Here is a 20,528-nt window from a genome sequence, read left to right as displayed (position 1 = left end):
GCCATGATGCCTTGGCTTCAGGTGCCACAAAACAGTGCATGAGTTCATCTTTATGTTCATTAGTTGCGAACAAAAACATTAATTTCACTCTTCACCAAAAACATGAGCATGTTCATGCACAACACAGACTACATAAACCTTCAGGTAACATATAGTGGCTTTTACAACTTGTAATCTTAGACTGTTTATGTAGCTAAGATAAGTCAAAATTCACTTGTGGAGACAGATGAACTAAATCAGTTGCCAGGCAAACCTTATTCTCATCCACTGAGTTCATGCAGACAAGTTGTTTATATCTTCTATATGTGGGTGATTATGAGCATTACATCAAACTGAAGAAGTCTCTGGTGACTGAGGTGACAATGAGGTTTCTTGCTGGTGGTCTGAGGCACGTGTGAATCTCACGCTCTTTCCTGCCTTCTCCTGCCCCCGTCCACCTGTCCCATGGCCCCTGCCCCTCTAACTCCATCTTGCCAGGCTTCTCATTCAGTGCAGCTGGGTTTGGGGGTCTACACTGACATACTTAGCATGTGTCAGTGGCTACAGTCTCAAAATAGATTCTTAACGGCCACTTCATACATATGATGTACATATGGGTGTGTACATATGGGTATATGTGTGTACGTGTGTGTGTGTGTGTGTGTGTGTGTGTGTGTGTGCATGCACAGGTTCATATGCACATGTGAAAAGGACCACCCCATTTCAGAGGTTAAACATAATGGGGACTAGCAGTCCTGCACCGGAGCTGTTTTACAAGTGACCGGGGTTCACAGTCCTTCACTGCACATTATATGGAATGTTTTCTCTTGTTAAAACTTAACGGTCCGCACAAGTTTGCATGTTTGAAACAACAAGCATTATAGGATGCTTTCGAGTTCTACGGTGTTTGCATTCTTGTTCTTGTTAGGAGGATGGCATCCACCTGCACTGAACATGTGAGTTCAGGCTTTCATAAACAAGCAAGAAAGATGGCCACCTCTTTAGTGGCCTTCTCATGACCTTTTAGTTTTTGATGTACTTTGTGCGATTTAGAGCAAAATTGTCAAGTTGGCTTAACATTAAAGCCTAATTTAGTCCGTTCATGGTATCATCAAAACCTTTTCATGAGTGATAAAAGCACAGCGGCATGCCTTCAGGCCATATTCAGGAGTAACTTTCTCTTTAATCTCTCATTAAAATATTTTAGAAAACTAGTCCTCTGTTGGATTATTTTCAGAGCCAAGTCCTTTAGAGCACCTGCAGCCTGTGCAGAATATAGATTACTAAGACTTTTATCTTCCAACTGGAGTGTTGACAGCTTAAGTAATGAATTTAGGGGTCAAACCTTTTAGACTATACAGTAGGTGTACTTTTTAAACCCACCACTCCACACTTCCATTTTTCACCCACTTTGTACACAAAGTACCCAAAGTCCCATCTGCCGGACCAGGGCTAGTGTCACGAACTAACTCGCTCTATCTTTGTCCACCTGCCCGAGCTGTCAGTGTGTCCATACCCACCCCATTGAAATGGCCATCTCAAATGCCCCGATGATGAGTGTAGCAGGACCTGGTGCAAGAGGTGGGACCATCAAGGACAGCCAGGAGGACTCTAAAGTGTCCTGGAGAATTTCAGCCGCCTCCATTAAAATAGAATGGGGGCCCAAAAAAATTCCCTTTGAAAGGCGACCCCGTGGGGCTCGGTTTTCAAAACAAGAGCGGGGTGCTCTCGTGGGATTAGCTGGTGTTGCCCGGCAGAGGTGACTATAGTGGACTACTTAACGTGTGACGAATGACAGTCCAATTTAGTTTCATTGGAGCAGCCGTCCCAGAGCAACGTGGCCTGCCGTCGGGCCTGTGGTGGGCCTTTATGCGTGCAACATGCTAGCCACACACAAATTCTGAGGCACAGTTTTTCCACACAAGTGTATTGAACAAAAAGCTGTCAGTGGCTTTACACATTTAGAATAGCCTCAGACACACACACGTGCACACACATCCTTCTATATTGGACAGTGTGTCATTGATAAGTTATGGCAGTGGACTGGACAAGAATGGAGAGACAGATATGGCAGAAAAATACAGGAAAACTGGCATGATGAAGCTGGGGTCACTGGGTTGCTTTCACTGTGGCATGCTGGGAGAACAAGGTGGACAGATGTTTCCTGAGTATCTTCGCTCTGCAGGGGGAATGACAGGCTGGAATGAGGTTGGCGGATGAGTAATGAGCCTAAAGCTAAAGGATATGGCGCAACTTTGACCGCCACCACCTTCCTCTGCCATCAATACATACAAACTTCTATAAACATGGACAGGTGATTGGCAAATGTACCGAAACATCCACCAAAAGGCTTATTAATTATGAAGATGCCCACTATAATGATGTTGTGGATGCAAATATCAAGGTCACACTCTGCAGGCACCACCATGGGCTAAAAGTTTGCTCACATAATTCATTTTATGACATAAAGACAAAGCGCTGAATTAATTACAGTGCATCATTCAACTTTGGTTTGACAGTTTGTCTATATCACAGAGGTAGAAAGTTGAAAGAGGTGCATTAAACAGGCGGTTCCTGTCTGAAAAGGGAAAGATGAGACCACCAAGGCCCGCAGGGGTCCTGACAGCAAGGTAACTCTATATCTCACTCTCACTTGTTGTTTTCTTTTCTTTCTGTCCAGACACCAGTGATAAATGTACGTTTTCACACTGTTTTCTGATTAGCACCAACACTGGCTGTATATTTCTGTGGTACGACTGATGGTGTTGATTAGATGTACAAAAATAAATAAATAAATAAATAAAGTCAAAAGGCCTTTCTATCGGGGTGCCCAAGCCGCTTACCTAGTGGAATGCATGTATCAAGGCTGAGATCTTACCACAGTGGTCAGGGTTTGAATCCCCTCTCTCTCCTCTGTCTTTCCTGTCTCTCTCTACTGTCACTATTAAATAAAGCAGAAATCCCCCCTAAAAATCTTCTGTATAGGAGCCAAAAACGCAATATACTCCAAGCTGCTTGATTTCTTCACTTATTCCACACTTTTAGCAGCAAATCTTTTGAAAAAATTAAGAAAACATAACTTTTTTTTTTTTTTTTTTAACTATTTGACAGGATCTTTTCAAATCATTTAAAATCAGTGGCCGCTTTATCAGGTCCACCTGTACAATCTAATGCAGTCCAATGCAACAGCTCTGCCATAAATTCTACGTTTTAACAAAGTTTATAATGTTCAGTTTTTGTTCACATTATGGCGAATGTGTAAATTTAATTCTGTATTTATTATTGAGGTTGTAGTTTGCAGAGGTCTAGTGCTTGACTACGTTATATTGAGAGGTGTTTCTATTATTTTGTCCTCCCTATTTATATATACATGAGGGGGACAGAATAGTAGAAACAGCTCTCAATAAAATGCAGTCCAGTACAACAACAGCACTATGAGCTCAACGCCAAATGCCAAATTGAATGAACATTATAGCCGGCAGGAAAGGAAACTTTATGGCCGAACAGTTGTACTGGATTACATTAGATTGTATAGGTGTACCTAATAAAGCACCCACTGAGTGTATATTAAAGTTCAGTAACATATACACAGTGTCTATTTTATTTGGTACAATTTCCTGTTCATAGAAACAGCTCCCCCTTCCAGACAGCGAGTTAAATGGCTGTGACATGCAGCATGCAGACAGGGTTGACATCTCTGGTTACTGTCTGAATAAACATTAGAACATGCAACACATGTGATTTAATTAAGGGACTTTGAACATGGAATGCCTGCTGGTGCCAGCTCCTGCACCTAGGCCAACGTCCCGGGATGTTTGTGCACTTAAGTGTGTAGGGTTTGCACAGTCAGCGGCAGTAGTCAAGTTGTAAAAAAAATTCAGGGGGGATGGTCAATTTTTTTTTCACTTGATAAAAGTGAGGATGGCAGTTTTACAGGGGGGGATGATTTTGACCGTTTTTATTTCAACTCAAGTACTGGTCAGCAGTCCACAGGTATGCAAATACCATGTTAGCACAACAGAGATGTGCAGAGTGAATACACAACATGTTGATCTTACAGCAAATAGGCTGCAGCAGCAAAAGACCATGTTTGGTTTCACTCTTGTCAGCCAAGATCAAGAAGATGAAACGTGAAGGAGCACTCACCAGTGATCTGGAATGTTTGGCTCATTTATTATAATTTACCCACATGTTACATTGCAACAAACTATTCCGCAATTAATGCAAAGGTGCTAAAGATTTCACAATGTATAATCAATTTTTTTTTTTTTTTTTTTTTGGAAGAGACTGTTTCACTCTACCCAAGTTCAAGTCATCAAACATCAAAACACAACAGTGCTGCTGCTTTTAGGAAAATTAATGTGGACAAGTTTATTACGAAAGTGATGGAATACTGGTGTGAAGAAAGTTTGAAGTCTCTGAAAGTTCTTTTTCATATCGTAGTGGAATGAATGGAAACCAATGGCTGGATAAAATGATATTGGAGTTCTAAAATATGACCGCTTGCTTTGAGAAAATATTAGCAGAAACATGAAGTAGATACATTTTGTAGATATTACTCTAAGAAATGCAAAATCACTGATAAGGTCCTTTAACCTCGAGCATCATTACAGCTGGATAACTGAATAGGAAAAAGAGCAGGAAAAGCAGACCCTAGTCCAACAAATTCTGTTTTCTACTGCAACATATTGGCAGGGTTAGAATTTTTGCATAACCAGCATGAATACATAGATTCATCCTGACTGATTAATTCAAATCTATGCCATGGCTACTCGTGTACATCTTATGAGCCACTTCTATACCTTGTCTGACACAGTTTTGCATGCAGGACAGACAGGATGGAGCGCGGACTAAAAATAAAGACATGGTGGAATCATATGCAGCTGCATTTGGAAATAGTAAATACCTAGTGCCACAAACTGTAAGATTTTAGGAGTCATCATAGCACTGAGGTGACACACAGGCGTTATTAATGGTTCAGTAGCACCAGGCTTAGCAAGGCGCGTCATATGATAGGTGCTAATGGTGTTAGGCTGATGATGGTTACAGTAGGGGTGAGGTCATCGCTGGCTCCTGCCGGACTGAGATACCCCGTCTGTGAATCTCAGCATCATCGCTGGAAATAATACACAGCATGGGAAAATGTATAGACATAAGGAAAGAATGTACTCACTCAAATTCAACAGGCAGAAAATATCACTTCCATGGTGGCGAGCATTTCTACTTTACTCTTTCGCAATAAACACAGATGTGCATGTATAGAAACTAGCCTGCACCTACTTCTTCTCTCACACAATTAATATGCCTCAATTGAATCCACAAAGCAGTTTAGCACACATAATATGTACAATCAACATAAGCAGACTACTTTGCTGGACAAAAACAAGGCCATAAATAAGGCACACAACAACAATTCTCTAGGTTGAGCCTGCAGGTGGTGATAGACAGACATGGGTATGAAGGGACTATTTCTGGAGGGATTGGCGACAGTGTGGTGTGAAGAGGGAGGGCACACAAGGCATTTTACTCGGATGTGATCGGACATGCTGGGCAGTAAAAGGACAGCTACATGTCTGCAAACATATTATTGTTGCCTCCTGTCTGTCTGTGTACTCGTCTGTGAACTATGTCTGTCACACCACATGCATTCCCAGCTCAGGAGCAGTCATCGTCCCCTCATTATTACCTTCTCTAAGTCATTTTTTCCCTTTGTCACTCCTCCTCCACCATCGCAAAACACGTAATGTGCCCCTTTTTTCACCCACAAAACATGTCACCATCACTTTTTTAGTATTACGCCATCTATCTCTTCTGGTGTCCTTCACACTGGCATCACATGTCATCTGTATGTTCCCTCCCTCCCCTTCCCCAACCCCTTGCATGTTACTATCTTCTCTGTAGATGTGCCATCTAAATATGGTCTGTTTTTCCATGACTGCCTCATATAAATCTGAGTGTCAATATCTCTCAGCATGTCAACAGAGTCGACGCCCTTCAAAACACACGGCACGTTATTGATGTGTCTCTGTGCAGTACATCACACTTGTGCTGCTGCTGTTGACTGGCATATGAAAAACAATCAAACACACTGAGTTATGCATGATGTTTGCACTGCTTAATAATGAGCTGTATATCGCAACTACTGCACTCAACTGCAGCACAATTAGCTCTAAAAGTGGAGTTGTCAAATGCTCAAAATACAGCAGAAAAATCATGTTCTTTATGAAAATGAGAATTGCATCTCTTGTAAATCTGGCTCACACTGAGGAATAAAAAACAGGAGAAAAGTAGCATATCTCATGCCTGCTTTTACTTATATATCATATATCTATCATTTTTCATCTGGACATACTGGACATACTTTACCGGTGCAGAATGAAGCAGCTGACCACAACAGAAGATAAGCCAATCATATTGCCCATCAGCAAAAATGCAATTATTTTCTTAAGTGTGTTAGTGGATCCAGTTAAACTGATTAAGTTCAAAGGCAAACTGTACATAGGGCTGGTTGACCGACTGACCCCCTTCAAGGGATTAGTTGAAGGGGACCACCCATTAGTTCACCCATAAAAACCTGAGATTATTGGACTTACCCCCTACCTGTTGGACATCAATGGTGCTATCTTCCTCAAATTGTTACTAGCTGGATGATCCAAAGGCTAACCTAAGAAATAAAATAACACGTGAAATGGGTGAACTATCCCTTTAAACCATCAAACCTATATGAAAAGCACGGTGATCAAAAATCTAACAAAAATGTGCTGCCATGAATGATGATGGTCCCTTTATGATCGTATACTGCCGTGGAGCTTTCACAGGCACCACCCAAAGGTGCCAAAAGGGGAGGCGATGAGACCAAACAGCAACACCTGGAGAACGACAGGAAAGAGAGAAAGAGAGAGAAAAGACATACAGGGCAGGGCAGCCAATCATATACAGTAGGCCTATATCCTCAACTCATCCCTTCATCTCATTAACAGACACTACCAGGCAGAATGTGTGTATTTTTCATACAAATTGATTTTGCAGATTTAGATTTATCTAGGACAGATGGATGGATCGAGGTTGTGGTTGTGATATTGATGGTTATGGGTGGCCTGAGCCTGGGCATATCTGTAGTTCCTCAGTTTTAGGCTGTAGCTGCTGTAAAGTAACTCATAAAAATGCCGTTTTATGCGAAACCACTTCTCCAGTCAAGATTTTGCCACCCACAACGCTGTGCCACCCACCCTCACATGTAAACAGCTCTGTTTCAGCATTGACAGGACAGTAGCCAAACCCTGGCTCATTAAGCCATGTTTCTAATGCAAGTCACAGTCCCACTCAACACACTGGGCCTGCGGTTTGCTTTAGTTGGTGAATTCTGCAGGCCAGCGACACTGGTAGCAGCGCTCCAGGCTTTGGCCGTTGCCTCCTCTTCCCAAAAATGGTTGGAACAAGCAGAACATTCATGAACACACAGTTTGGTTGTCAACAATAACGTAGCCAGGTGGACGTCTGAAGGAACCGCGGCGGCATTGTTCCACTTGGCAGGACATAAAAACAGCAAAACCACAAAGACTGCATACACAATCATTTTGTAGGGTGTTTGCCTATATGCAGACACTAAGTTAAAACAAGGGCACTGCTGGAGAAATGAGTCTTACAAATGAAATCAATTTTTCTGGAGTTTTACAAAACAATACTTTAAAAAAATGAGACATCATGCCTGACCCTTTGTTTCCTAACCACCATTCTTTGAGGAAGCCTCAGTCATATTTCTGGTATTATGACAATTGCCCCCACAAATATCCCTTCTTGTGCTTTAAAAATATTCATCATACCATATCATACTTGTTTTTGTGGGGCAAAGGGATGAACTTGCATGGCAAAGCTAAGCTAGTAACTGCTAAAAGAAGGAGCAGCTGAAAATAACCCACAATAATCCTCTGCACAGAAAGAACACAAAACATTTTATATTTGTCATAAAAACAGGCTGCAGATACAGTACATCAACTGTAGGCCTGAAAGATGACACTAACAAAACCAATTTGAAAACCAATTTGTGACATACTGATGCATCTTTAGGCACTTTTGTCCTAACATTGGTCACCTGTGCAACTATGCAATATTTCAAACTTTGCTCAAACATACTTGAGTATTTTGTGCTCAGCTTTTCAGACGTTTACATTAATCCACTGCCTATCCCTCCTCCAAATCAGAAACATTCCTGCCTCCTTAAGTCTCCGTCTTGTCATCTAATCTGCAGCGATGCAGTGCTTTGATCACTTTGTTGCTTGGTGTTACACCATCTGGACATGCAGATAGAGGGCAATGATGGGGACATGGCTGCTACTGAAAGAAACAAAGTAATTAGTATTAAAATTGACTTTAGGGAGCAACTGTGTGGACTACAATCTTAAGCGCAGCTGATGTAGCCATAGCCACTTTCTATGCCGAACTGAAGTGACATACTGCTTCCCCAAATTCTTGTGTTTCTTTAGATTGGTTATAGTGTCACCATAATGTATTTTACTTTCCCCCCCACCAATTTAACTTCAATATCTTACTTTGTTCCATGTGTTGCAGCTGCATGAGTTCAAACACAAATCAAAATCATCTAAAGCTGTAAAAAGATGATCACGGAAGCTTTAGTGTCTGTACACAATAAAGTATCTATAGCTGATTGAACTAGAGTAGGCTATTTACTCTCACTTGAGCCTGTGCTGTCTCATTAGCAGGATTTCACAACCCCACTTCCAACCTCAGCCTCTTTGGAGCATGTCAAGGAATCTTAAACAGCTTTTTGGGGAACCACTCCTATCAACACCATATGACCAACAAAAAGGTCTGCTGAGTAAATTTATGCAACAGCTCCATCCTGTGGGCTCCTAGGGTACACTAATTTTGCACTGTAACTAGGGTACACATTGCAAGCAGGCCTATGGACGAGTTCCACTTGTGTTCCCGCAAAACATCCCATTAGTCTGCTGTGCACCACTCTTCAGACATGCATGTACGTACACACAAATCTGCCGACACGATTTTAAATTATAGATAAACACTTTTAATAACATCACAAAACACCACAGGGACTACACCACACGGGGAAAGCTGGTTTTTAGGTCATCTGGATTAAGACACTGACAATGAAAGTTTGACAGTCAAAATGATACCAGCTGGAGCAAAAGAGACTCAAACTGTGTTAGGACAACTAGTTCCTCCAAGTGAAGAGTACATGCCAATCCCTGCTTTGATGGCAGTCCTATTGAGAGTACCATGACAAGAAATAGACATCCAAATTTGTCCCTCTACATATGGCCTAATACTTTCCAGTGGTTCTGCCAGTAGCTTTTCAGCACCCAACACCCCTCAGAACAACACAAACACGCGTCATTATTAAAACAGACTTTTTGCTTGGAGATTAAAATAGAGCGTCTCACACACATACAAACATATGCACACATAAACTCTCTTGACTGTTTCAAACAGTTATTAGTAAGGTGCCGAATGAGCACGCCGTTGTTTTTGCAGTTCAAAAAATCCTAATCAGCAAAGCAGGAAAAAAGTACGCAGCTTTAGCCCTGTGTATCTGTTAAACATAAGGTGCTACATTTAAGCTGGACTGTTACACCATCACTCAAAAATGAGAACTCTTAGAAATACCAAGCCATATCAATTAGCTGAAACTATTAGAGAAAAGAGCATAGTGGGTGTCATTTGATTTAAGAGATGTTGCATCGCACAATGTCACAAGGTTATGTAAAGGCATTGGCAGAGGGTATTTTTGGGCAACTCTACCAGACAACACTGCTGGAAGTTGCCTTAGAGCTTTTGCTTTAATCTCTTGCAAAAGTCTTTTTTTTTTGTCAAGGGGAAAAAAAAACACTGTCTATTGTGTAGCTTTTTGTTGAGAGCACTGCACAACTACACTGCCAAACAAATTACGTTGTGCATCGCTTCCTTCTAATATATTATTTGCTATATTGCTGGCTAATACTAGCTTTTGACATCTTCAACAGCAAAAACAGGCTTTAGTTACATGTTGGAGAGGCATTATTTGCTTTACACACTTTTTTTGCTGAACTGATAAGAGTTTAGGAACTGTGATTTGGACAACAGTTGCAGTCACACTTCAGTCACAGTGCACTGTCCATCAGGGCTACGGGAGCGCATACTGAGAGCTGAGCTGGACGGCCCACCTCTTGGAGGCATCCGGTCTGGCTGCGTCTCCCTTAGCTGCCTCCCTAACAGTCTCTGCCTGTGCCTTCGGCGTGGCATTGATTCTGCCCTCCCTCTCTCCCACCCGTGCGCCTCCTCTTCACCCTCGCTGCTGCCCGATGCAAACTCGTACGCCTGGCTGCCACTTGCTTGCTCGTCATCATCTTCCACCTCGTCGCCACCCGGCTGACTGATTAGGAGCTGGGAGAGAGACTCTTCCAGGGACAGGGGGGTGTGAGACTGAGGAGTGACAAGGTGCCCACCCAGGACAGTCGGAGGTCTAACTGGGGGAGCAGACACCATGATTCCAAAGCCTGCAGATTGTGTCTGGCCTGTAGTGTCCGCTCCGTCGGCTGAGCTTACACGCTCTGTGATTGCTGCAGTGACAGCTGGTGAAGCAGGGAGGTGGGCAGGTTCAGGGTCCAGCCTCAGCCCCGCCACCCCCTTCTTGGGGATATCCACAACGTCTCTTTTTATCTTCCGCCTGCGGCCATGCTCATTGCGCCGATACTGCACCATGTTCTCCAGGTCGGCCACATACAGAAACCCTGCAATCAACATCTCGGTGCTCTTCCTGCCCTTGGAAAAGGCCTCTTCCAGCTCACGGCTGGTTCTCTCATCGTATTGCCACCAGCCATTGCGCCCCTCATAGTACCAGGCATAGTCTCCGTGGGTACTGAGCCCGCCTCCTCGGCTCACCCCTGCGGCCGCTGCTTTAAGCTCTTCGGGGGAGAGGAGCAGCGGACGCTCCAAGAAGTCCTCGGGGACTTCCTGTCGACAGAGGGCACAGCGCTTGCTGTGCCAGGAAGCACCTTTGACACACAGGAAACAGAAGACATGGCGGCAGGGGAGGAGAACAGGGTGGATGCAGCTCTGCAAGCAGATGGCACACTCCTGAGCGGTGGTGGAGGAGGGAGAGTCAGTAGTGCGAGGGTCTCCTACATCGTCGACCAGCTTTGGGGCAGCTAGGGCTTTCACTGACTGGTCGACTTCTCCACAGCCTGCCATGCTGACAAGAGAAAACACAGCACTATCACAGCACATCTGAGGGCACACATGCTGCTGTGCCTGTTACTCCCAAACCCTGAGTGAGTCAGAGCAACTCATTTTGGCATGTGATTTGTTGCCATGCTCAGATGACATGCGCTGGTCTGATGACACTTTAAACACAGATAACATCCGGCATGCACTTTAAACACCCTGATCAGTTAAATCAAAATTCCTGAAAGTCTGGGAAACCTGAGGAAATAAACATCTGAAGGGAAACAGCTGGCCCGTGTCCCTGCATTTCTCCTGGTTTTCATGATAAGCTCACATTACAGGGAACACAGGCCCTGTTTCTGCTGGCTGACAAACACACACCCAGCTGCTGCTCAGCTAACGTTAGCTAACTCGCTAATTATAGCTATATTTTAAAGTGCCACACGAAACTCTGTATTACATGTGACAATGCTTGGAGCAACAATATAGGCACTTACTTGGCAAGCATATAACGTTAGCTTAACATAAGGTAAGCTGTGTGTGACATGTAAAACAAAGCTAACAGCAGTAGCCGCGCTAACACATTGAGCTAGCCAGGTCAAGTTGCCAGCTGCCTGTGTCGGTAGCCTCTCGGTTCATTTGCGGTGCCTGCTGAGTTACATTTGGGCATTTAAGTCACTCACCTAACCGCCAGGACGCCTTCACAAGCCGCTTCAGAAGGAAAGCAGGTGATAATGTTTACAAGCCCGCATTTAAAGTTGGATATAAGAGTGATAGCAAAATGTATGCCGGGGCATTGCTGCGCTGCTGTGAGGACACGCCTCCGGCCCGGCCCACCGGCGGAGCGGCGTGCGGAGCGGCCCGCGCTGCTGTCACTGGCAGCGCACATGCTTCACACATCTAGTGTGGCCGCGCAGCCCGCTACTGTCCAACTCACAGGCTTTGAGCATGAAACACAGCGCCGGTCATTTGGTACTAATAAGAAAAAGAAAAACAGCACTTTGGGGAAAGTTAGGAAATGTGATTTCCCTCCCCCTTAGCACAGCCGTCATGTTTCTTCTGGTTCATATCAGCAGGCTGTTGAGCAACTGTATGCCAGATTTGTGAAATACAGACTCCCCTCATTTTAAGCATTGGATTATCTCTAACAATTAATTTCTCCTGGCTGGACACCACAGAGCCCTCCACTATATGGATTACTGTGTTATGTATTTGAAATGATCTGTGAATATTTAGGACCAGATCCCGATGAGTCCATTTTATGCTGCAACAGCAAAATTGTTGAATTTATAGCTCGATAAAAATGCATGTTATTGGATTTGAGCCAACTTCTGTCCTACTACTATCATCATGTCATCAATATAATTTGTCATCGGCGCTTTTTTTTTTTTTTTCACAGTTTAGAGATAATTCCTCTGTTTTATTTAGGCCTAGTTGAAATCTGCAGGTCACGTGTGCACAGGGTAAACTGGTCTGCTTATATTTCATTTCCCAGCAAACATCATTAATATAGTAAATATTTCACATGCATCTCTCTTTGCACTCATTGCAGCCTACTTGAACTCTGTCGCTTGGTGATGACACATTTCCTCCACTCTGACACATGCGGGCAGGGGTCACCGTAGACACTTGGGACATACAGGACGTCCCGTGTGCGTGTCTCCTGTCCCCTCCTGTAGGCACGGATGCTCCCCTTCCGAAGGCATGGACCCCACTCTCCCCACTCCCCCACCTCACAGTGCACTACAAGGACAAAGGGGGCAGACAACATCTCACAAGTATCAACAGACAGAAAAGTGAGGTTAGAATTGCATAATGGAAATTATGATAAAATTAGTTGTGCAGTGGAGGGGTAATGCTGCGAATCTCTCACCTTGGGGGGTGCATTGCATCAGCTGCACATCTGGCTCAAATCCCCTTGGACAGGTGGGATGGCACTGTCCGTGGAGGTAGTACAGGTCTGCTCTACACCTCACACACGTGTCCCTCCTCACACACAGCTCACAGCCTGCAGGACACTCTGAGCAGACGCACGCAAAGATCTTACAATGTATCGCAGCGCCCTGGCTTTGTGGGAGATATCATTTTGGTAGTGCACGCACAAACACACAGTCTCACCAATGCATTCTCGCAGTGTGGTGTTTGCTGTCATCCCCTTTGGACAGCTGTCCTCACAGTTGCCTCGCAGCAGGAAGTGGCCCGGACGGCACCGTGTGCAGAAGTTCTTGTTGAAACAGGAGGCGCAGTCCTCCTTGCACCCTGTAAACCAATGAGAATGAGCGCTGGTCATAGGACAAAACCACCACATGTGCTGCACCACTCCTGCAAATGTTCACCGGTACCTACTGGTGCAGGTGTTGATGTGTGGAGAGCGCAGGCCGTAGTGACCGCGGGGACAGGAGGACAGACAAACCCCCCTCTGCCTCATCCCATCCAGCTCCAGGTGGAAGAAAAGGCGGGGCTTACAGGACAAACAGCCATTCAGGGACGAGCATGTCGCACAACCCGCCTGACACAGTCTGCTCACTACAGAGCTACCTGCCATAGAGAAAAGGTTAATGAGGATAAGTGCTTTGTGTGCATTTGTGTGTGTGTGTGTGTGTGTGTGTGTGTGTGTGTTTGCAGATGGGGGTGGTTAAGTGATTGTGACTGACTCCAGCACCACTGAGTGTGTTTTATGTGTTATTCGCTCATGCAAAAGATCTACAGTAACACATGAAACCAAGTGCTATGTGTTGGATTTACAGCCCATTCAAAAGCCAATGACGAAGCATTTGGTTTTACAATAAGAACCGAGCCAATCCTCCAAGCCAGGCCTTTTATAGTTTGCAAGTGGGTATAATGCATGGAAATCTATGACCACATTGTTCCCTATAAGCTGCCTTCCCTATAACACATTTATTGTATCCATATGTAGTGGCCATCTGATGTGTACTATACCAAGAAAATGGGTAGAGAGAAAATGCACTGCACAAGCACTACCAATATGTAATCAATGACAAGTTTTTGATTGGATACTTACGTCTGTATCGCTGAATCTTTGTGCCATCCTGGCCTTTTGAGAGACTCACCAAGTTCAGAATCCAAATTAACAGCGGCACCCACATTTTCTTTCAGTATGACACACGATTTCCTCTTTTTTGCGATTCATCCAGTCACCAAAGTTACCTTGCGCCGCATCCCATATCCCATGGCACGGACTAAATGAAAACCTCTGAATTCTTCCACTGATTCATTCCTGTGGACCCATGTAGTGACTCCAAGCCCAGGCAGCGACACAACAACAGACAGCAGGGTTTGGCTAAATGTTTTCTTGAGGAAAAATCCCATGCGCATTCCAAGAAGTCACTCAAGGCAGCAGAATGCCATAAAGAATGCAAACATAAGAGAAACCATCAAATGATAGCCGCAAGCCCAGATTTAATGTAAAGTTTGGGTTAGCTGCTGTGGACTTGTCTCTTGTTTCCCACACACACATCTCTCTCTCTCTTTCTCTCTCTCTCTCTCTCTCTCACACCCTCCTTTCCCCGGGAACCCTCTTTTTTTCTTGACCCTCCTCTCAATCCATCATTACTCTCACTGTCTCTTGCACTATACCAGTATATAGATTTTTGCTATTATAATACTGTCTATATGAAAATTTGGCTTACTGGAAAAGTGCATCTCCATCTATCCTATTTTTGCCTATTGGAATGCACATAATGATGGAGCAGATTTTTTTTTTTTTTTATTCCATAAAAAATAAGAATGGAACGGAAGGTTGAAGCTCAGTGAATTGTGTTGGGAATACCATGACATTGTTAAAAATAAACCCTCAGATAAAGTTATCTGACAACAGTGATGGTAATAATTTCACTTTGTGTGTTCAGGGCACTGCAGAGCTTTAGAAATAATGCAAAGCAATCTTGCCTCTTTCACTAAACATATACCGGGTGCAAAATCATTACAATGTATTGTTGTAAACTAAATTAAAAAAAAAAAAGAAAAGAAAAAGAAAAAGTGAAACTGCCACCAGCCTTGCACAGCTGGTGGATCATGGAAGAAATTTGCCAGAATGTTTTTTTTTTTCTTCCAGTTTTATCCAGTGATGAGTGCTACAGTATACCAGTCTCTCTTTTTTTCCTGCATACCATGCCATATTATTAAATCATATACCCTCTCCCCAGCCTAATGGAAAGAGGGCGAGTGTGTGACTGTGAATACATAATCACCCCTCCTGGTTTCATTTAAACTGGAGGAGCATAACGATGATTGTGACTCATTTCATCACAGCATCACCACCAGCCTTTCAAAATCTATTCACACAAGCCAAATTAAGTAACACAGATGCAAGCCGGTGGAGAAAAATGAAAAATCCGCCACAAAACAAAAAGCAATTCCTGTGTGCCTCCACTTTTTGATATTTAGTTCAACTTAAGCCGTGCTTGGACCCTGTGTGTTTCCCATTAAGAACGCATCTGTGACTTGCAATAGCAACATTGAAAGGTGGCGAAAGCTTTGCTCCTCTGGAGGGATTGTTGTTTGGGATCCCGGTGTGCATTGCATGTTTTGGGAACTCTGTGGCTCTTGATCCACTTCTCCAAAACAGATGGGAACTCTCCAGAGCTTCCCTTCATGCAACAGGCTATTTTTTTTCCTGGAATTGCTTCCCCTTACTCACTTGATAATTCTCTGTCTGAGTCTAGAAATTTCCTTGATGTCTATTGGATCTTATCAAACCCCATAAAAACTCTCATATCAGCTACTAAGCTAAATTAGGTGATTGGCGGCATGGGTTCGTTGTCTAGTTCTCATGTAGTGTTGATGCTGGATTGACATGTTGCCTAGTCACAGCAAAAATATGAAGAGAGATGGTGACACACTCAGAACCATGTGCTCTTTATTAGGAAAGGCAGGGCAAGTTATTGGAATAACATCTCTGCCAAAATGGACTGCAGCGCTCTCTTAGTTCTGGGGCTGCCCTGGAAAAGTGTCAAAAGAGGAATCAGCGGGAGCTTTGCAGTGGGATTTTACACTGGAGCTGATTTATCTGCGAGAGACAGGGCTAAAAGACACTGCCAGACAGGGGAGCTGGAAAGGGGCTACGCCGGCTTAAATTGTCAACAGGTGCTCTGACATGAACGCACACACCAAAGAGGCAAGGGCCGCGGCGAGGCTTGGCTACCTCGTTATTTTGCCAAAGGCAAAAGAGTGTTGCTCTAATACTCCCTCAAGAACAAGAGTAAACCTAAGAGAGGAGAAAGATAGAATAACACCTCAGCCAATCCTCTGGATGCATGAGCAGCTGTATGGCCGCATCATCCATCAAACTGCATGCAGTATGCTGATATGCTATATGAATATGCCTCTAATTCATAGAATGAAGAAAAATGTTTGCCTGTCATCATGAAAAAAAACAAAAAAAAAAACATCTGCAGATTTAAAACAGGAATTTGAGTGAAATGCCTTTAAATCTTTGTAGAAAACAACTTGTTTCTGGTAGGTGGATTTGTCATGATAATATGTGGATCAGTCACAGGACAGCAGGACACATTCCCTGACAGAGAGGTGTCAGGGGGGGTTAAAGGTCAGAAGGGTGGGGCTCCACAAACCCTATAACCCACCCTCCCATCAAATGTCTGTGAACATAAACATGACAAGGCTCTGCTCATTGGGGTGCCAGATCAGATTCTTGAAGAAAACAGCCAGAGGAGGCCATGGGAGACGCCTTCACAGGCACAGAGAACGAGGGAAAGAGGAGAGAATGATGATGAGGACTGAGAGAGGCAGAGAGAGAGAGAGGAGAATAACAAGACACAAGTCAGGGACCAATCTAAACCATATGGATAAGAGTGGTAAAATATTCATTGTCGCTTCAACACATCTTAAATCCAAATACAATCAAAGCTGTGACTTGTGTAAATTTGCATACACTCATGCACAGTCATGCTCTCATGACATTTCCCAAGGCTCTACAAAGGCTTTGACCAAATTAGCTCCAATTACGCTCAAACAAATGGAAAAGTGCCATGATTTTTTCTCAGATTTCACACAGCATATTGATTGTGGATATTTGACAATTACCACTTTGCTGCCTAGTCACAAAAATACATAATGTGAAGTCTTTGTATAACAGACCTCAAACACGCTGTAGGTCAACACCCTGGCAGATCTAAGATAAATTATCCGTGATTAATAACAATATTTCCTGACTGGACAATTCATCATTGTAGCTTTGACCTCTTCACCGCTCGCAGAGCTAACAAGTCAAACGTCTCGCTGTGAAGGACGCCGAGGTGATAAGGAATGAGCGGGATAACATCTGCACATGGCAATAATCTGTGTAGCATGAAGAAGAGGGGAATTTGGGAGGAGACTGAGGCCACGCTCGGAGAACAAGCTGTGAAGCATGCAGCTTAAAATGCTGACCGTGACCAATTATGGCAGAGGGAGGTGGGAGCTGGAGGTGTTTACTGCCCACACAGTGGAGCAGAATGCTTTGTGCTTTTTTGTAAGAAGGGCATCAAAGCTTCTGTTGAGCACGTCTTGAGAAATAGTTACGCAGCGCAAATCATGCACAAGCCTGTATATGTTCTAATAAATTTATATCAAATCTAACTCAATTGTCTATATAGTTTATTTTTAACATGTGCTGTAGTAGTTAGTGGTTGAGAACTTCTACTTTGGTTTTTTTTTTGGTAGATGAATGGATGAATTGGATGATGAATTTTTTTGGAGGGGGGGAATTTTGCTGACTCATGCTGTGTCCTCGTCTAGGCCTTACACTGTGAGGTGCAGTGACCTGAAGACCTCGGGTCTAGAGGTCAGATGTATGTGCATGAGATTTTTCATACATTTGCAATTTTCACTTTTGGTGATGTTTGAGTTTCCTTAACTACACTGAAATTTACATTTAAAAAAAGGAAAAAAAAGAAGACAAAAAGGAACACTTACATAAAACCCATATTGGATAGGATTTTTTTTTTTTTTTTTTTTCAAATTTGCTGATAAAAGTACTAAGAAGATGCCCACTAATAATGAGCTCACACCCCGGGTTGAGTAATGGGTTGAGTCTAACATACATTATATTAAAAAAAAAAAAAAAAAAAAAAAAAAAAAGTTACAAGAAAAAAAAAAAATCTGTAAATACCAAAGATGAATATTTCTGCCATCAACAAAGACATGTTCATGTTCAAATTCTGACAAAAAAAGCTTGCACCATCCTATGATTCTGGTCTTATTCTACTGTCAGTTGGCAGCAGGCTATATTCTGAGTTAACTGGCTACTTTAAGACCACAGTGTAAAGTGTAAAGATGTATTTTTGGGTTCTCCCATGGTAAATTCAATATAATCAACATAATCCACCAACGTCTACATATCATCTGTTATGAAATGGCACACCCACAATAGTAAAACCTTTCACCATCCTGAAAATTTAAAGACACACACCTGTAAAAAGCCTAAAATGGGAGTGTCACAGTTCTTTGCATTGTGAGTTGGAGGGCTGTGAGAGGTGAGACATGACGCACGACTTGAATCCTGAATTCTGCTCCACATCTGCAATCACTCCATAACATGAGATATTAACAACTTATCATGAGATTCAAGAGTTTAATAACAAACAACAAACTGCTGTGACTATATACAGTATGTAGCGCCTCTACTGGCACAAGAAATAAAATAATATGAAATATACAACAAACAAAACTTTTTTTCCTCCAAATAAAGTAAAATAACAAATATTTCATTAAAAAAAAAAAAAAAAAAAAAAAGACTTCGGGGGTTCACATCCTTGATAATCACCAGAGCGATAAAAAAAGATGCACTTCTCTCTTCATCCTCTTGCTTTTTTCAGCATTTTCTAAATAGGAGTGGGAAGAAAAACAACATTCATTCTCAGACTGTTTACCAATCAAACATTATTACTTCTTCTAAGGCTTAATAATTGTTAGTAATTATTAATAGCAGCAATAACAGGCACAATGACCATTACTTCTTTAAGATTACACTTGGATAAAAGGTCTCTTTATATATATTAAACTAAATGATAAGCTGTTATCATCAGTTTTGCTTTAAAGGGTCATTCCACCAGCTTGAAACAAATGTAAAGGCAGTATTCGCTCAATAAGAGGCATATTTACTGGGTTTCATCTCAAAGCCATGACGTGATACATTGTATTTTAGAGTGGTGAAGTGTAGAGAAGATGATAACAGTCATAATTTACAGATTTAATATGAGGAGGATGGTGAAATCCACGCACAGCACTAACCTTGGAGACGGCTCTCAAGTGTTTTGCTCTGATGGTGGCGGACCTGTCCTCGACAGCTGTGGCCCTGGCCTCCTCCGCCAGGCCGTTCAGGAACAGCAGAATGACCAGCTCCACCTGAGGAGACATAACCCAGCAGCTTGAGCTGGTTAGGGGACAGGTTCAGCAGGGTTACACGGAGCTGCTCTGTGGACGCTTTACCCACCATTGCGTCTGCCGCCGGCCTCAGGTTGACGTTGCTCTTCGCTTTCGTCTTTATCAAAGCTTTTAACTGACTTCTGGGTGCTTTCTTGATCATTCTGGCAAATTTCTGGTGTAACAGGACAGTTTACACCTCCTCTGGAAACTACGGCTTGTTTACTTTTTTTTTCAATCTCCCGCCTTGTCTACTTCCGGCGCATGTTATGAGGTCACATATGTACACGAACTCCTTGAACATGCTATTTGGCGCCACCATGTGGCCACTCGGTATCACATAACAATATATGAAATGAAAATACTTGTTGTTAAACATTCAGTTCACGCATAATTTCAAAATTAAAAGTAGATAGGATTCTCTGTTTTACTCATTGGAGGTGTAAAGATGAATATTTGAAAACAAGAGCGACAGAGAGAAACGCAAGGCTCTACAGCCTCCTGAACCAAATAGATTTCTGCCCATACTCCATACATGCAGCATTATTATTTGTCTGCTGGTCAACACATCATAATAATATGCTCTTCAATTGTTAGTTTTATGCACGTGCCATTGTTTATGCGAAATTTAATAAAGACTTGTTGATGACTGCTGCCCACAGCTCTTACTTGTATTAAGCCTCCTGAAAAATGTTGGTTACATGATCTGCAGTCATAGGGAAGATTTTTATTTCTTTCTTTTGACTTTCGTTTTTTCAACTTATGGCCAAGCAACCATTAGTTTTTTTTTTTGTTTTTTTTTTGTTTTTTTTTTTTTAAATTGGTGTCAAACACTAGTTGAATGTGGCCTGAATAATACACCAGAATCCGTTTGGTTCAGTTTCCTTTGTGGTGTTTCCCAAGAAATCTATGAAGAATAACTTATATATTAATATTATATATGAGGGTACAATTAACCTCAATTTCGAAAAGGCTTTCCGTTTACC

The 20,528-nt window shown here is 42.8% G+C and overlaps 3 protein-coding genes across 3 annotated transcripts; all 3 read right to left on the bottom strand.

Annotated features, from left to right (window-relative positions):
• Window positions 1–9,002: 9,002 nt before the first annotated feature.
• On the bottom strand, window positions 9,003–12,064 carry LOC115356436 (E3 ubiquitin-protein ligase rnf146-like). Its single transcript, XM_030047605.1, has 2 exons — window positions 11,844–12,064; window positions 9,003–11,188 (listed from the first exon to the last, which is right to left on the bottom strand). Exons 1-2 carry the CDS (start codon window positions 12,047–12,049, stop codon window positions 10,087–10,089), a joined length of 1,308 nt encoding a protein of 435 aa, XP_029903465.1. The 5' UTR covers window positions 12,050–12,064; the 3' UTR covers window positions 9,003–10,086.
• A 639-nt stretch (window positions 12,065–12,703) lies between these two features.
• On the bottom strand, window positions 12,704–14,267 carry LOC115356398 (R-spondin-3-like). The gene is made up of 5 exons (XM_030047539.1): window positions 14,183–14,267; window positions 13,507–13,698; window positions 13,279–13,419; window positions 13,034–13,180; window positions 12,704–12,903 (listed from the first exon to the last, which is right to left on the bottom strand). Exons 1-5 carry the CDS (start codon window positions 14,265–14,267, stop codon window positions 12,704–12,706), a joined length of 765 nt encoding a protein of 254 aa, XP_029903399.1.
• Window positions 14,268–18,566: 4,299 nt separating this feature from the next.
• Window positions 18,567–19,807, bottom strand: cenpw (centromere protein W). Its single transcript, XM_030047423.1, has 3 exons — window positions 19,613–19,807; window positions 19,411–19,524; window positions 18,567–19,001 (listed from the first exon to the last, which is right to left on the bottom strand). Exons 1-3 carry the CDS (start codon window positions 19,703–19,705, stop codon window positions 18,975–18,977), a joined length of 234 nt encoding a protein of 77 aa, XP_029903283.1. The 5' UTR covers window positions 19,706–19,807; the 3' UTR covers window positions 18,567–18,974.
• Between the last annotated feature and the right edge of the window lie 721 nt (window positions 19,808–20,528).

This window comes from Myripristis murdjan, chromosome 24, assembly GCF_902150065.1.
Source record: "Myripristis murdjan chromosome 24, fMyrMur1.1, whole genome shotgun sequence".
NCBI classification, from domain to species: domain Eukaryota; kingdom Metazoa; phylum Chordata; class Actinopteri; order Holocentriformes; family Holocentridae; genus Myripristis; species Myripristis murdjan.
Note: the sequence above shows the minus strand (reverse complement) of the source record. Positions and strands in the feature narration are given on the sequence as shown.

What these genes read in the sequence shown, in the direction of transcription:
- LOC115356436 (XM_030047605.1), bottom strand. Translation starts at nt 12,049, where the DNA reads ATGTGCGCTGCCAGTGACAGCAGCGCGGGCCGCTCCGCACGCCGCTCC. An exon ending in GAAGGCGTCCTGGCGGTTAG is followed by an intron (nt 11,189 to 11,843) that starts GTGAGTGACTTA and finishes TTCTCTTGTCAG; the next exon opens with CATGGCAGGCTGTGGAGAAG.
- LOC115356398 (XM_030047539.1), bottom strand. Translation starts at nt 14,267, where the DNA reads ATGTGGGTGCCGCTGTTAATTTGGATTCTGAACTTGGTGAGTCTCTCA. An exon ending in AAAGATTCAGCGATACAGAC is followed by an intron (nt 13,699 to 14,182) that starts GTAAGTATCCAA and finishes TCTCTATGGCAG; the next exon opens with GTAGCTCTGTAGTGAGCAGA. An exon ending in GATGCAATGCACCCCCCAAG is followed by an intron (nt 12,904 to 13,033) that starts GTGAGAGATTCG and finishes TTGTCCTTGTAG; the next exon opens with TGCACTGTGAGGTGGGGGAG.
- cenpw (XM_030047423.1), bottom strand. Translation starts at nt 19,705, where the DNA reads ATGATCAAGAAAGCACCCAGAAGTCAGTTAAAAGCTTTGATAAAGACG. An exon ending in GGCCGGCGGCAGACGCAATG is followed by an intron (nt 19,525 to 19,612) that starts GTGGGTAAAGCG and finishes ATGTCTCCTCAG; the next exon opens with GTGGAGCTGGTCATTCTGCT. An exon ending in ACTTGAGAGCCGTCTCCAAG is followed by an intron (nt 19,002 to 19,410) that starts GTTAGTGCTGTG and finishes ACTCCTATTTAG; the next exon opens with AAAATGCTGAAAAAAGCAAG.